The 12,690-nt window shown below is 36.8% G+C and overlaps 1 protein-coding gene across 1 annotated transcript in view; it reads left to right on the top strand.

Moving 5' to 3' along the window:
• The window catches only part of EIF2AK3 (eukaryotic translation initiation factor 2 alpha kinase 3), a 64,175-nt gene that overhangs the window by 38,043 nt on the left and 13,442 nt on the right, over positions 1-12,690 (top strand). Inside the window, exons 7-13 of the mRNA XM_041756559.1 lie at positions 758-898; positions 1,750-1,872; positions 3,448-3,668; positions 4,026-4,138; positions 5,891-6,013; positions 8,541-8,690; positions 9,708-10,485. Coding sequence (XP_041612493.1) covers positions 758-898; positions 1,750-1,872; positions 3,448-3,668; positions 4,026-4,138; positions 5,891-6,013; positions 8,541-8,690; positions 9,708-10,485 — 1,649 coding nt within the window. The remainder of the gene's footprint in view (positions 1-757; positions 899-1,749; positions 1,873-3,447; positions 3,669-4,025; positions 4,139-5,890; positions 6,014-8,540; positions 8,691-9,707; positions 10,486-12,690) is intronic.

Below are 12,690 nucleotides of genomic sequence, written 5' to 3'. Positions count from 1 at the left end.
GGTTAGGAATATGTCAACATACAGCATGCTGTATCCTGTTACTCCTATATCCTCAGAGGCTGAAACTTTCTACATTTATATCAGCATCTATGTCAATTTGGCCCCCTCTCCCAAAGATTAGGTTTGTTTCTATTTGTCTTTAAAACTTATCTGAGAAATAATAACAGAATTCTGGTGTGCTACTGGGTGGTTGAAGGCCTCTGCAAAATAAAATTTGCAAATCTTTGAGTCTAACTATTTGTACTAGTGTTGGTGGTCAAGTACTTATAAAATTTTTTAAGCTCAATGAATGTGCTGTCTGCTCCTCAATCTCAATGGAATGCAAGACTTTGAAAGAATAACATGTTACACATGTACCATGATAGTATTTAACTGGTGTGTTAGCAGTGTCTGAAATTACAGATGTTTTGGTTTCCTTAAAAAGAAAGTTACTTCATCCGAGCTATGAGTTTTATTATAAGTATATAGTAATTTTTTTTCTTTGAACTTTCCTACTGGAAATGTTTCAGTAATTGCTGGAAATTATTATTCAGTGGGAAACATTGTAATTTGTGTGTAACTTTCCTCTTCTGTTTTTATTAAATAACCTTTGGGTCACATTGGAGTACTTCAGGCTTGATTCTTCTTTGAAAAGAGTTATGTACCACAGGAAGAAATAACAGATTAATCTAATTTTACTAAATCAAAATGAATAATTTTGAAAAAAATCATTGGTGCTTGATTCCAAATATAATTGACAGTGTTCTCGTTGATTCAGGAATGTACAGAGGTCAGCTGTATCTCCAGTCATCAGTCAGAATTTCAGAAAAGTTTCCTACAAGTCCCAAGGCTTTGGAATCTGTCAATAATGAATATGCAATTATGCCTTTGCCAACCATCAAGTGGAAACCCTTAATTCGTAAGTAAATTATGAACTTTTGTAATATTATTGAAGTGTTCAGAGGCCTTATCATCTTCTTTGTCCTAGTATGGATACTACAGAGATTACAACTGTTATGTCCTCTTTATTTTCTGACAAACTGGTATTTCAGAAGTCAGTGAATTTTAATTATCCTTTACAACATGATTTCATTGAAACAGAAGCTGCTTCTAAAGAAATCAGTCTTAAAAAATATTTCTAGACAACATAGAAACTTCCTTAACCATTCACTGACCATGACTAAGTATCATTTAGGTCTTAACATATTAAGAATATTTATGAAATAGGCACCTGGGTGGTTCAATCAGTTAAGCATCTAACTTTTGATTTCAGCTCGGGTCATGATCTCAGGGTTGTGGGATCAAGCCCCCCATCCGGCTCTGCACTGACGGTGGAGCCTGCTTGATATTCTCTCTCTCTCTCTCTCTCTCTCCCTCCCCCACCCCCCACACCCCTCACTCATGCTTTTTCTCTCTCAGTATCTAATAAAAAATTTAAAAAGAAAGAGTATTTGTGAAACATTATCTGGTTATTATGTCATGTTCTTTGAACACTTAAATGAATTGAATCCAAATACTAGGCCATCTAATTCCTTCAGTTATCTTTCCATAGCTTATATGTTTTATATCACATATATCACATCCTATTTTAGTTACTTGTTTTAAGTGACTTATCTTCTCTACAAGACTATGCTTGTTAAAGAACCGTGAGCCATTTGTTTGACAACATATTTGAGCAGAACTATGGTTAAATATCTGTTTTTTGAATGAATGTGATATGTGCATTTTCACTGACATCTTAACAATTAAGATTTTACCATTTTCTTTTAGATTCTCCTTCCAGAACTCCTGTCTTGGTAGGGTCTGACGAATTTGACAAATGTCTTAGTAATGATAAGTTCTCTCACGAAGAGTACAGTAATGGTGCACTTTCAATCTTGCAATACCCATATGGTAAGTGTGGTGAAGCTTGTGTTGAAAATATCAAGTTTTATTTTTTGTTTTAGTTTATTTATTAGTTTGAAATTAATTAGTAGGATTCAAATGAAAGGTAGTTAATTGGAAGGTAGAAAATATAAAATACCTTCAGAGGAATAGTAGGAATGGTGGCCAAGGGTGCAGGTTCCAGAGTTAGATTGCCAGTGTTCAAAACCCAGTTTTGCCACATACTAGGTTGGGCACACCTAAGTTACCTGCATCTTGGTTCCTTCATCTGTAAAGCAAGGATAGTAATTATAATATTTATTTATTGGGTTGTTATGAGGTCTAAATGAGATCATGCACATATAGTCTTAACTAACGCTGTGTCTCACAAATTGTAAGTGTTCAGTAAGCATTAATTCTTATGATTAGCTTTCATGTAGGTTATTAACCTATTTAATATAATCTATATGATATCAGCGTGTATAATGAAGAAAATAGGTGTTTCCCGTACTGCTATATGAAAATGCTATAAAATGAGGGGATTTTAACTTTGTCCTCTGATAAGGGAAATTAGTGCAAAAGTCAAGAGTAGGTAAAATTTGACATGAAATACATTCCTGGGTATTTGAAGTTAGGGTGTATTCAGATATGAAAATATTTTCAACAGTTAGATATTAAACAAAATTGTCAAATCTGTATTAGACAAAACAAACGCCTCATCAATCACCTAGATGCTAGAACTGGGAAGTTATTGTAAAATTTAAACTGACAAACAGGGATCCCTGGGTGGCGCAGCGGTTTGGCGCCTGCCTTTGGCCCAGGGCACGATCCTGGAGACCCGGGATCAAGTCCCATGTCAGGCTCCCAGTGCATGGAGCCTGCTTCTCCCTCTGCCTGTGTCTCTGCCTCTCTCTCTCTCTCTGTGTATGACTATCATAAATAATAAATTAAAAAATTATAAAAAACAGATTTTCTTAAAAAAAAATAATAAATAAATAAAAAATAAAAAACTGACAAACACAGAAGGTTCTAACCTAGAGGTAGCAGTCTTTATCTGATGTCAATGAAAATACAGGTTAAGAGAGAATTATCTGTCCACGTGGTACAAAATAGAAGACAAACAGGCAGTATGCTTTCTAGGATAGCCTTATTTTGACAGCTTGAAATGAACCAAGGAGACCGTTAGAGGTGTTTTCTTCTGAGTTTACAAAGAATGATTTACAATAAAATGTGTATTTAATTGATGCCAAATGAGACTAAAGTTTAAAGTCTTTGAAGGAAGATAGAATACTGCTGATTCTTCCTTATATATTTAAATAATTGGATTATCAAGAAGGTCATGAATAGGATGGCCCTTATGGGGTTTTTTTCTAGTTTTATTATTTGTACAAAGAAAATCTGTGATGCTTATGGAACAAAGGAAAATATGTTAGTGTAGAAAAAAATAAAAAAGGGTAATGAGGCTATCGAAAAGTGTTAAAGACGAGATGAAATTTTAATAAAATGAATTAGTAATAGAAGTGATAAGAAAATAATTTTTAACAAAGGTGGACCTGTATTGCTTTATCTTTTTTAAAAAAAAACTTTTAATGTTTGTTTTTGAAGATAATGGTTATTATCTACCATACTACAAGAGGGAGAGAAGCAAACGGAGCACGCATATCACAGTCCGATTTCTTGATAACCCAAATTACAACAAGAACATTCGCAAAAAGGATCCTGTTCTCCTCTTACACTGGTGGAAAGAAATAGTTGGAACTATTCTGTTTTGTATCATAGCAACAACTTTTATTGTCCGTAGACTTTTCCATCCTCATCCTCACAGAGTAAGACATTTTTTAGAATCTAATATATTTCAGAGTGTCGGGAGAATAGTGTGTGTGTGGGGTGCGGGGAATGCAGGGGCAAGAAGCCATTTACTTAAGTTTCACCATGAAATCATTGTTGCCCATCCTTTCATTTCTCCTAACTTAATATTCCTTCACTCCTCAGCCTGCTGCAATCTGGCTTTCACCCCTCCCATTTCACTTCCCATTATCAAGGGAAATGCTATCTTCTGTGTTCTTATAATACTTTTATTTTTGTCCATATTATTTATTTTTTTTAATGTTATTTTATAGCTTAAGATTGTTAGCTAATTTCAAGTCAGCTTTGAAACTGATTTTTTCCCCCCACCTTATCAGCAAAGGAAGGAATCTGAAACTCAGTGTCAAACTGAAAGTAAATATGATTCTGTAAGTGGAGAAGCTAAGGACAGCAGCTGGAATGACATAAAAAATTCTGGATATGTATCACGGTAAGAGTCTTGTCATACATAAAGTATATACATGTGTGCTGCAGCTTCTGGTGGCAACTGTTTGAATCAAGGAAGAAATGACCTCTAAGGTCTTGTTTAACTTTTTTTTTAATGTGTGAATATCCAGGTAAATATGACATAAACTTAACCCTCAAGTGACTTGAATTTATTCAAAATGATATGTACCCCAAGAAGGATAAAAATAGAGTGTTATAGAAGTTCAGAATTAAGTTCATATTGAGATGACTTCATTATTTATTTTGTCTATATCTAGAATGAGAAGTAGAAAAATGGAAGGAAATACACCAATAGGTCATTTTAAAACTAGAAGAGGGAGGTGAGTCACCTAAAAAGTAGGCAATTCAGATAATTTGAAGGTAACGTAAAAGTAGGGAATCAGCAGCTATCAAGTATAGGGGTTTTTATGCTTTTTGATATAGGATGGTGCTGTGGTTCATTTTTCATATTACATGGTTTATTCCTACATTTCCCCTTTGTTTTGATATCATACTTAGCACTTGGTGATATAGGGACAAGGAACTTATACATAACCTTACTGCATAACATCTAGGGTATGACGGAACTAAATGAAAATTACAGCTAAAATGTGTGACACTTGGATTATGTGTGGACCTAATTTATCTAAGCTGCCTTCATACTGTATTATCACAAGTTGAAAATTGACTGTAATCAGTTTGTTTTAGCTCCAAGTTTTCCAAAGCAGAATTTACCTAGGTGACTAGAAATGGCAGAAGTTTTAGTACCCTTCTGATAAGGATGCTGACTAATATGTCAGTGGCCGGCAATACCAGCAGGCAGAGAGGGAAGAGAACTAGGGATGTGACGGCTCTCACGAGGTAATCCACTACTGAAGCCATTCATTGTTCACTCAACATTTACTCTGAAAAACTGAATGCAGGGCGGTATTTTCAGCTTTGTGACAAATAAAATGACTGGGCCTATCCTGGAGGGGCTGAGAGAAGACAATACTGGGCAAAACAAACATCTAAGAAAAAAAGCCATGAACTCTAAGTGACTCAGTCTGGTTGCAATGATTCCAGAAGGCATTATAAATGAGGTTGCATTTTCATTGAACTGTAAATTATGAATAAGGAAGAGTTAGGTAAAGACAAGAGGAGTAGGGTAGAGTGAGTAAACATACATCTATAAGGCCATTGAGAAGAGAACCAGAATATGTGTTGTGTACTCTGAAATTGAATTAGATTTAATTTTATTCAATATGGAGAGTACAACTGATTGTTTTTCAAAGACAGGAAGCTCTATAATAATAATAGCTAATGTTTACTGAAGGCCTGCTATATTGTAGGCATTATGAAGAACCTGCGCTCTGGGTTCAAGTCCCAACTTCATCATTTGTCACTTAGGATCTTAGGCAAGATGATACTTATATTTTATAGAATCTATAATCATACATAAGATATCTCTTTTTTCAGAAGATACATTTATTTTCTTTAGGACAGTAATTCAGTTGCCCCTGTAGGAATAGGATGTGAGTTTCATGAGCTTTATAGTTGGGGAGATGTGAATTTGTACCAAAGTGCCTTGACTAGCTATTTTTAGGGGTATAGATTATTGTTCTTCATTTTCTGTGAAGGTAATTGGCCCATGGAAGATTGGGATCAATTGCCTCTCCTCCTAACTCCATGCTTTAATCAGCTGAGCCAACTACTAAATTAATATGAGTGTGCAAATCATAAATTATTAAATTTTCCTTTTTTTTTTTTTTTTAAGCTATCTGACAGATTTTGAACCAGTTCAGTGTATGGGTCGTGGCGGGTTTGGAGTAGTCTTTGAAGCCAAAAACAAAGTAGATGACTGCAATTATGCTATCAAGAGAATCCGCCTCCCCAACAGGTAAGGGAAGGCATTGTTAGTGGGCTTGGACCTAGCACCATCTTGCTCATCCCATAGGCAATATGTCCTTCTTGCTATACTCCAAAAACAGTTTCCAACCTCCTGAATCTTAGCCTCTAAGTGCCACCAGGTAACCAGCTGTCCTAAAAGGGGTAATCTCTTTAGATTGCTTTGCCTCAACTTAAAAAAAATCTGCCCTTGTTTTTGATTCTTAATCAGGACTTTTCCACAGTGAATTATGATGACTATCATATTTACTACATAGCACCATTTAAAAATAATCTGTTTATTGTGGAAAAGGGAAAAGTATTAAAACAAAAATTATCTGTGTCTTCTCTTCCCGATAATCCTCACTGTTACCATGTTAGGGTTTTCCCCTTGATAATTTTTTATCTGATCATAAATTCATCCAGTTAGTAGCATACTTACCATTACAGTACAGTTGTATCTATTGCTTCCTTTATTATATCCTTGGCATTTTCCATGTTTTTAAGAATATATTATTAAAATGCTAAAATAAACTTAAAGTATTTTATGGCTAGATAACACTCCAATTGATACATGTGAAATATTTTAACTATTTCTTATTGTTAAACATTTGGGTTTCAAATTTGTTGCAGTTAAAAACAACTTTGCAGTGTCCAAATTAAAAAAAAAAAAAGGTTTTGTTTATTCACTTGACAGAGAGAGAGAGAGCACAATCAGGGGAAGGAGGAGGAGAGGGCAAGGGAGAAGCAGAAGCAGGTTCCCCTCGAGCAGGCAGCCTGATATGGGACTCAATCCCAGGATCCTGGGATCATGACCTGAGCCAAAGGCAGATGCTTAACCCACTGAGCCACTCAGAAGTCCCATGTCCATCTTTTATATAAATTTTTTTACCACATCTGTTTCCATAAGATAGAGCTAGAAGTAGCATTTCTGACTCAGAACAGTGTTATGCTTAAGATGATGGGCTTTGAATAATGCCTTCTTTTCCATCTATTTTGGAAAGCTCCTGTTGATTCTTAATTAAATGTGCACTAATTGCTGTGTTGTCCTTGTAATTAGTAGTTAAACATTCTGTCCAACAGTTAGGGACACAGGACTAGGAGGGATTTGTGTACTATGGAACTAATTATTTTCCTTGGTATATAATTTTTGAGTAGTTTAAATATTCATATGTGCAAGGCACCACATAGGATATGAAATTAAGCAAAGCTTCTACCCCCAAGAACCAAAAAGTCTGAGGCTTTTGCATATATATTCAAATAACTACAATGCGAGGAAGGTTGTGATCTGGTTACAGATTAGTAAATAGCTTCTGATGAAAAAAGTACAGATGTAACTGAAATCAAGGAAGACAAACTTTATGGAGGTGGTGATATTTGTTCTGGGTATTCAAAAGTAGCCTGTTGCGTAGTAGACAGATGTGTAAGGAAGGGATGGCCGACTATGTGAAATGGCCTAAGAAAGGCTCTAGGCAAAACACTTGGAGGTGGTGTAGAGCACGATATGTGTTCTGACATGGGTGAAATAAAGGATAAGGATGGGGGAGTATGGAGTTACAGAGCCTTAAATGCCAAGCAAGGGAGTTCAGATTTTATTTTGTAGACAGTCAGGTCTTTGAGAAGAGCAATGATGTGATCAAAGTGAGGGTAGCTCTGGAGGTGGTGTGTGTGGATGGCTGACATGAGCAAAGGGTCAGAGACAAGAATGTTAGATTTTTTTTTTTCCAGAAGTTTAGTCCCAAGATACAGAACATTTGTGAGGAGAAGTGGGGATGGGTGAGAAAGGAATGAGTATAATGAATTGAAAAGGAGCAGCTGATAGGACTTGGATACTGAATGTGGGCACCTAGAAGTTAAAGAGTTCAAAAATCCAAGAATTCTTAGATTGGGAGAGTGGGGGCATTGACCAACAGCCAAGCGCAGAGGGCAAAGTGGAAGGAGCTGACCATCTCCTGGAGAGGGAGGAGGATGTAACTTGTATTTATGATGTTGCTTCAGTGATAGTGGGAGGCCTAGAAATGTAAGATTAGTTCTACCAGAAAAGCTATCAAAGCAGAAAATCAAATCCAAATGCTTTTCTAATTAAACTGCATTGCCTGTGATACTCGGTATTTGAGACTTGTTTTAAAAAAACAAACATTCTAATATAGGTTTTTTGGATTGCAATATGTGCCAATTATGTTTATACCAGTATGGTCATTCCCCATCCTCCTAAGCAGCCATCCTGAGCTCTTTTCTGAATACTTCATTTATACCTATTCATTGTCCTATAGATTTAACAGACATTAAGCAATAATCTTTAATGGTCTATTCATTTTTAGTCACCCAAGAAAGCTTTATTTGAATGAGGCAATGTGTTCATAGCACTTCTTTCTAGAAGGAAAAGAAAACCCTAAAATATATGTGTATCTTTTAAACTATAAAACCTACTATGTGGCTTTTAGATTCAAGAGAGAGTTTTATTTTCTTACTTCTCACTGTTAGATATGATGACTTTTTTCAGGTAAGAGCAACCTTCAGTGTTGTCTTCTTTCTTTCAGAGAGCTGGCTCGGGAAAAGGTAATGCGAGAAGTTAAAGCCTTAGCCAAGCTTGACCATCCAGGGATTGTTAGATATTTCAATGCTTGGTTGGAAGCACCACCAGAGAAGTGGCAAGAAAAAATGGATGAAATTTGGGTAAAAGACGAAAGGTAACTTGGCTAGTCATAGACTTAAAAACTAGTACTTTCTCTTAGGCTAGTTTTTTTGCTTCTGTGAATAAAATACATTTCCATAACTAGAGAGGAGTTTTGTTTGTTTTAGGAAAAAATGCTATTCTCTGTCATCATCTTTTAAAATGTTCTCTAGTCACTTATTAGTTGAAAAGTTTATTTTTTAAGAACATGAATTTTAAAAATAACTTTTAGATAGGGCTCTATGAATTATAAGTCACTAAGGGATTTACAGTACAGTGGCTTTTCTCATTAAGAGATATTGTCTACTTTTGTCACCATTTTTATTTTAGATTTTTAGTTTCTCAGTAGTTAAAAATTTACAACTCCTTTGAAACTATTAAACTAGTTTAAAGCTATTGGCAGTTAAAAATACTTAAACTTAGGCAATATGAAGATAATTCCCATATTACATATGCTCTGCAATAGGAAGGAAGGCTCTTTTAAAAATGACTAAATGCGAACAAAGAGAAAGCAAGCTGTGTATAGACTGTTTACCAAATAATTGGCAGTAAAATTCCTGCCTAAAAGTACCAAATATAGCCCTACATCCACATGAAGTAACTTGTTAAGGCAACATTTATAGATGAAGTCAGTAGCCAAACCACGGAAGGACCAAGTGAGGTGGCCCCATGGTCAAGGCACTGTGAGCTGCTGCCCTAATTCAGAGTAGGGCTTCAGAATTGTGGCCACTGAAGAATCCTGACCTTGGTGGTCCCTCAGTGCTTTGTGTTTTGCACAAAGGCCCTGGCTGCTCTGGCATGACAATCCCAGGTAACTGTTTCAGCTATAAAATTAAGCTTTCCAATTTAAATTTTTTGAAAGAAATGAATGGGACATGATGTTCTTTGTCTCATATAGCAAGTTTTTATTTAATCTGTGTTTGTCATTTGATAACTGGCTTTCTTATAGATAAAGCTTTTAGAATAAAGATTATAGTTCAGATCAGTTAATCACAAATTCCCTCTCTTGCCTTTGTATCTGTCCCACTTGTAGCACAGACTGGCCACTCAGCTCTCCTAGTCCAATGGACGCACCATCAGTTAAAATACGCAGAATGGATCCTTTCTCTACAAAGGAACATATTGAAATCATAGCTCCTTCTTCACAAAGGAGGTCTTTTTCAGTAGGGATTTCCTGTGGCCAGACAAGTTCTTCTGAAAGCCAGTTCTCTCCACTGGAATTTTCGGGAACAGACCATGGAGATACCAGTGAGTCAGTGGATGCAGCATGCAACCTCCAGGACAGCTGTGTCACGGACTGTGATATAGAAGATGGTACTCTGGACGGCAATGTCGAAGGACACTCCTCTGAACTTTGTCCTTCTGGAGCTTCTCCTTATGAAAGATCAAGGGAGAGAACATCCTCTTCCATAGTGTTTGAAGATTCCGGCTGTGATAACGCATCCAGCAAAGAAGAGCTCAAAACTAAGCGACTGCATATTGGCAACCATTGTGCTAATAAACAAACTACTTTCAAGCATTCCAGTAGCAAATCTTCTTCTGAACCTACTTTCTCTGTTTCTCCTCCAAGACCGACCACTTTAAGTTTAGATCTCAGCAAAAACACTGCAGAAAAACTCCAGCCCAGTTCCCCGAAGGTATATCTTTACATCCAGATGCAGCTCTGCAGAAAGGAAAACCTCAAAGACTGGATGAACAGCCGGTGTACCATAGAGGAGCGAGAGAGGAGCGTGTGTCTGCACATCTTCCTACAGATCGCAGAGGCAGTAGAGTTTTTGCACAGTAAAGGGCTCATGCACAGGGATCTCAAGGTCTGTATTCATGGAACATCAGCCCTGGGTTTCAGTCTGATTTTGTGTGATTGAGAACAGTACTTTCAGGATTTGTCAGTTTTTAACTGAAATGCCCTTAAGGGCAAAGGACATGAAAGGTATCAGATAGGGGAGGAGAGGCCTGGGAAGTAGCCTGAGGAACCTGCCGGAGAAAGAAGTCTTGTATTTTGAAAACTTCAGGGAAGGTCGCCTGGGTGGCTCCGTGGTTGAGTGTCTGCCTTTGGCTCAGGGCGTGATCCGGGGGTCGCAGGATCGAGTCCCACATTGGGCTCCCTACAGGGAGCCTGCTTCTCCCTCTGCCTGTGTCTCTGCCTCACTCTCTCTGTGTCTCTCATGCATAAGTAAATAAATAAATTTTTTTTAAAAAAGAAAGAAAGAAAATTTCAGGGAGAGCATGTGTTCTTTTTCTTTTCCACTATGTGTTTAGGTTCGTTTTACTATAAAGAGAATTCCCAGTCCTCCTACTGAAAAAGACAAATCTACCATGAACAGATCTATCCTGTTTTTCCTATGGCTTTGGGTAACTCTGATGTAAGTTCCTGAAAGCCCCAAGGTAGCATGGTGAAAAGGGACCCAAGTGGAAAGAGAGACATAGTTTCCTTCATTAGCCAGCTCTGAGTTGGGGCACGTCTCCAGGTTTTTTGCCCCTATTCCTAATAGGAATAGGGTTCCTAAACCATTTAGGCTTTGGGGAAGGACAGAGAGAAACTAGATGGAGAAAGAAAGCAAATAGTTAGCCAGGTTATTGTTTGCAGTTCTAAAGCCTTTGATTCTGTTTTCATTAAGTATGATATTGAATATTGTACCAATGTGATATGCTAAATTATATAAGATTCTTACATGAAATACTCAATATTTCCTAGATACGTGTTTCTGAAATAACTATATGAAACTCTTACTTGGCTAATTTCTGCTGTATTTCATATGCTCAGAATGACATCAGTAAATGTGTCGTGAATATATAAGTACTTTTCTGATGGAAGTAGCTTCAATTATTGAAGTATTTTCAGTTTTGTGTCATGTAACCAAAAACTTTTGTTTCAGGCACCAAAGTAGCTACTTGAACAAGTTATTTTCTACTCCTATTGGCAGTATGTGTTTTAATCCTTGAATATATCTTAAGAGTTTGGAATAAAGGGAGACAAGAATTAGAATTAGTTCCTATTTTCCCAAGTAATTATTATTGAATTATATATTATCACTGTGCTTCAGTGGTTTCTATATGGGCCCAAACAGACTGACAGGAATTATTCTGCACTGAATGAATAGTTCAGAGATTATTTCTTTTGGTTGGAAAGGAGAAGACAACCAACTTCCAGGAAGCCAGATACCCCTAACTTGAGAGAGTGTTGGCTATTTGAATATAGTAAACATTTATCATTTGGTGAGAAACAATTAAGTGGTATACACATTCCTTTTGTACTTACTACTTACTATACACACAAGATGCTATGTTGAAGGGCAATGTATAAAAAAAAAGAAAGACAATGTAATTATGTTGTCACTAACAATGAGTACTCTTCTGCTGATTTTATAATGTTAATGAGATATTAATGAAGAGTTGTTAAATGCTACAGTGTTGTCTAAAGATTTCTTTTCATGCTTATCTGTGCACCAAAAAATTCCAGGAAGAAAATTCATTTCCCCTTAGTTTTTCTAGAAATCAAAAAGTTTATTCCTTTGTAAAGGTACATTGTTTTTAAGGAATTCTAGGGTGCCAAAAAAATTACCTCCAAAATTTCTATTCCCAGTTTATTTTTAAGGATTTTACTTTTTTATTCATGAGAGACACAGAGAGAGAGAGAGAGAGACGCAAAGACATAGGCAGAGGGAGAAGCAGGCTCCACGCAGGGTACCTGACGTGGGACTCGATCCCGGGACTCCAGGATCACGCCTGGGGCCGAAGGCAGGCTCTAAACCGCTGAGCCACCCAGGGATCCCTCTATTCCCAGTTTAAATAGCTCTACATTCTGTTCACTCTGACCCATGTCTTTGAGTTCCATGTTTAACCTTCGGACCATCCCCACATTTGTTTTTGTCATTGGCACTCTGCAGCACCCTGATTCTCCAGACTTCTTTCCAGTCTCTTCTCTTCACTCTAGCTAGGCTTCATGCTGGGCTTTTCCCAGCTCCGTAAATACATCTTGGCCTCATAGAGCCTGGTATTTCTCATTTAAATTCTCA

The sequence above is a fragment of the Vulpes lagopus genome, chromosome 5 (assembly GCF_018345385.1).
Source record: "Vulpes lagopus strain Blue_001 chromosome 5, ASM1834538v1, whole genome shotgun sequence".
Taxonomy (NCBI): domain Eukaryota; kingdom Metazoa; phylum Chordata; class Mammalia; order Carnivora; family Canidae; genus Vulpes; species Vulpes lagopus.
This window is presented reverse-complemented; position numbering and strand designations above follow the sequence as displayed.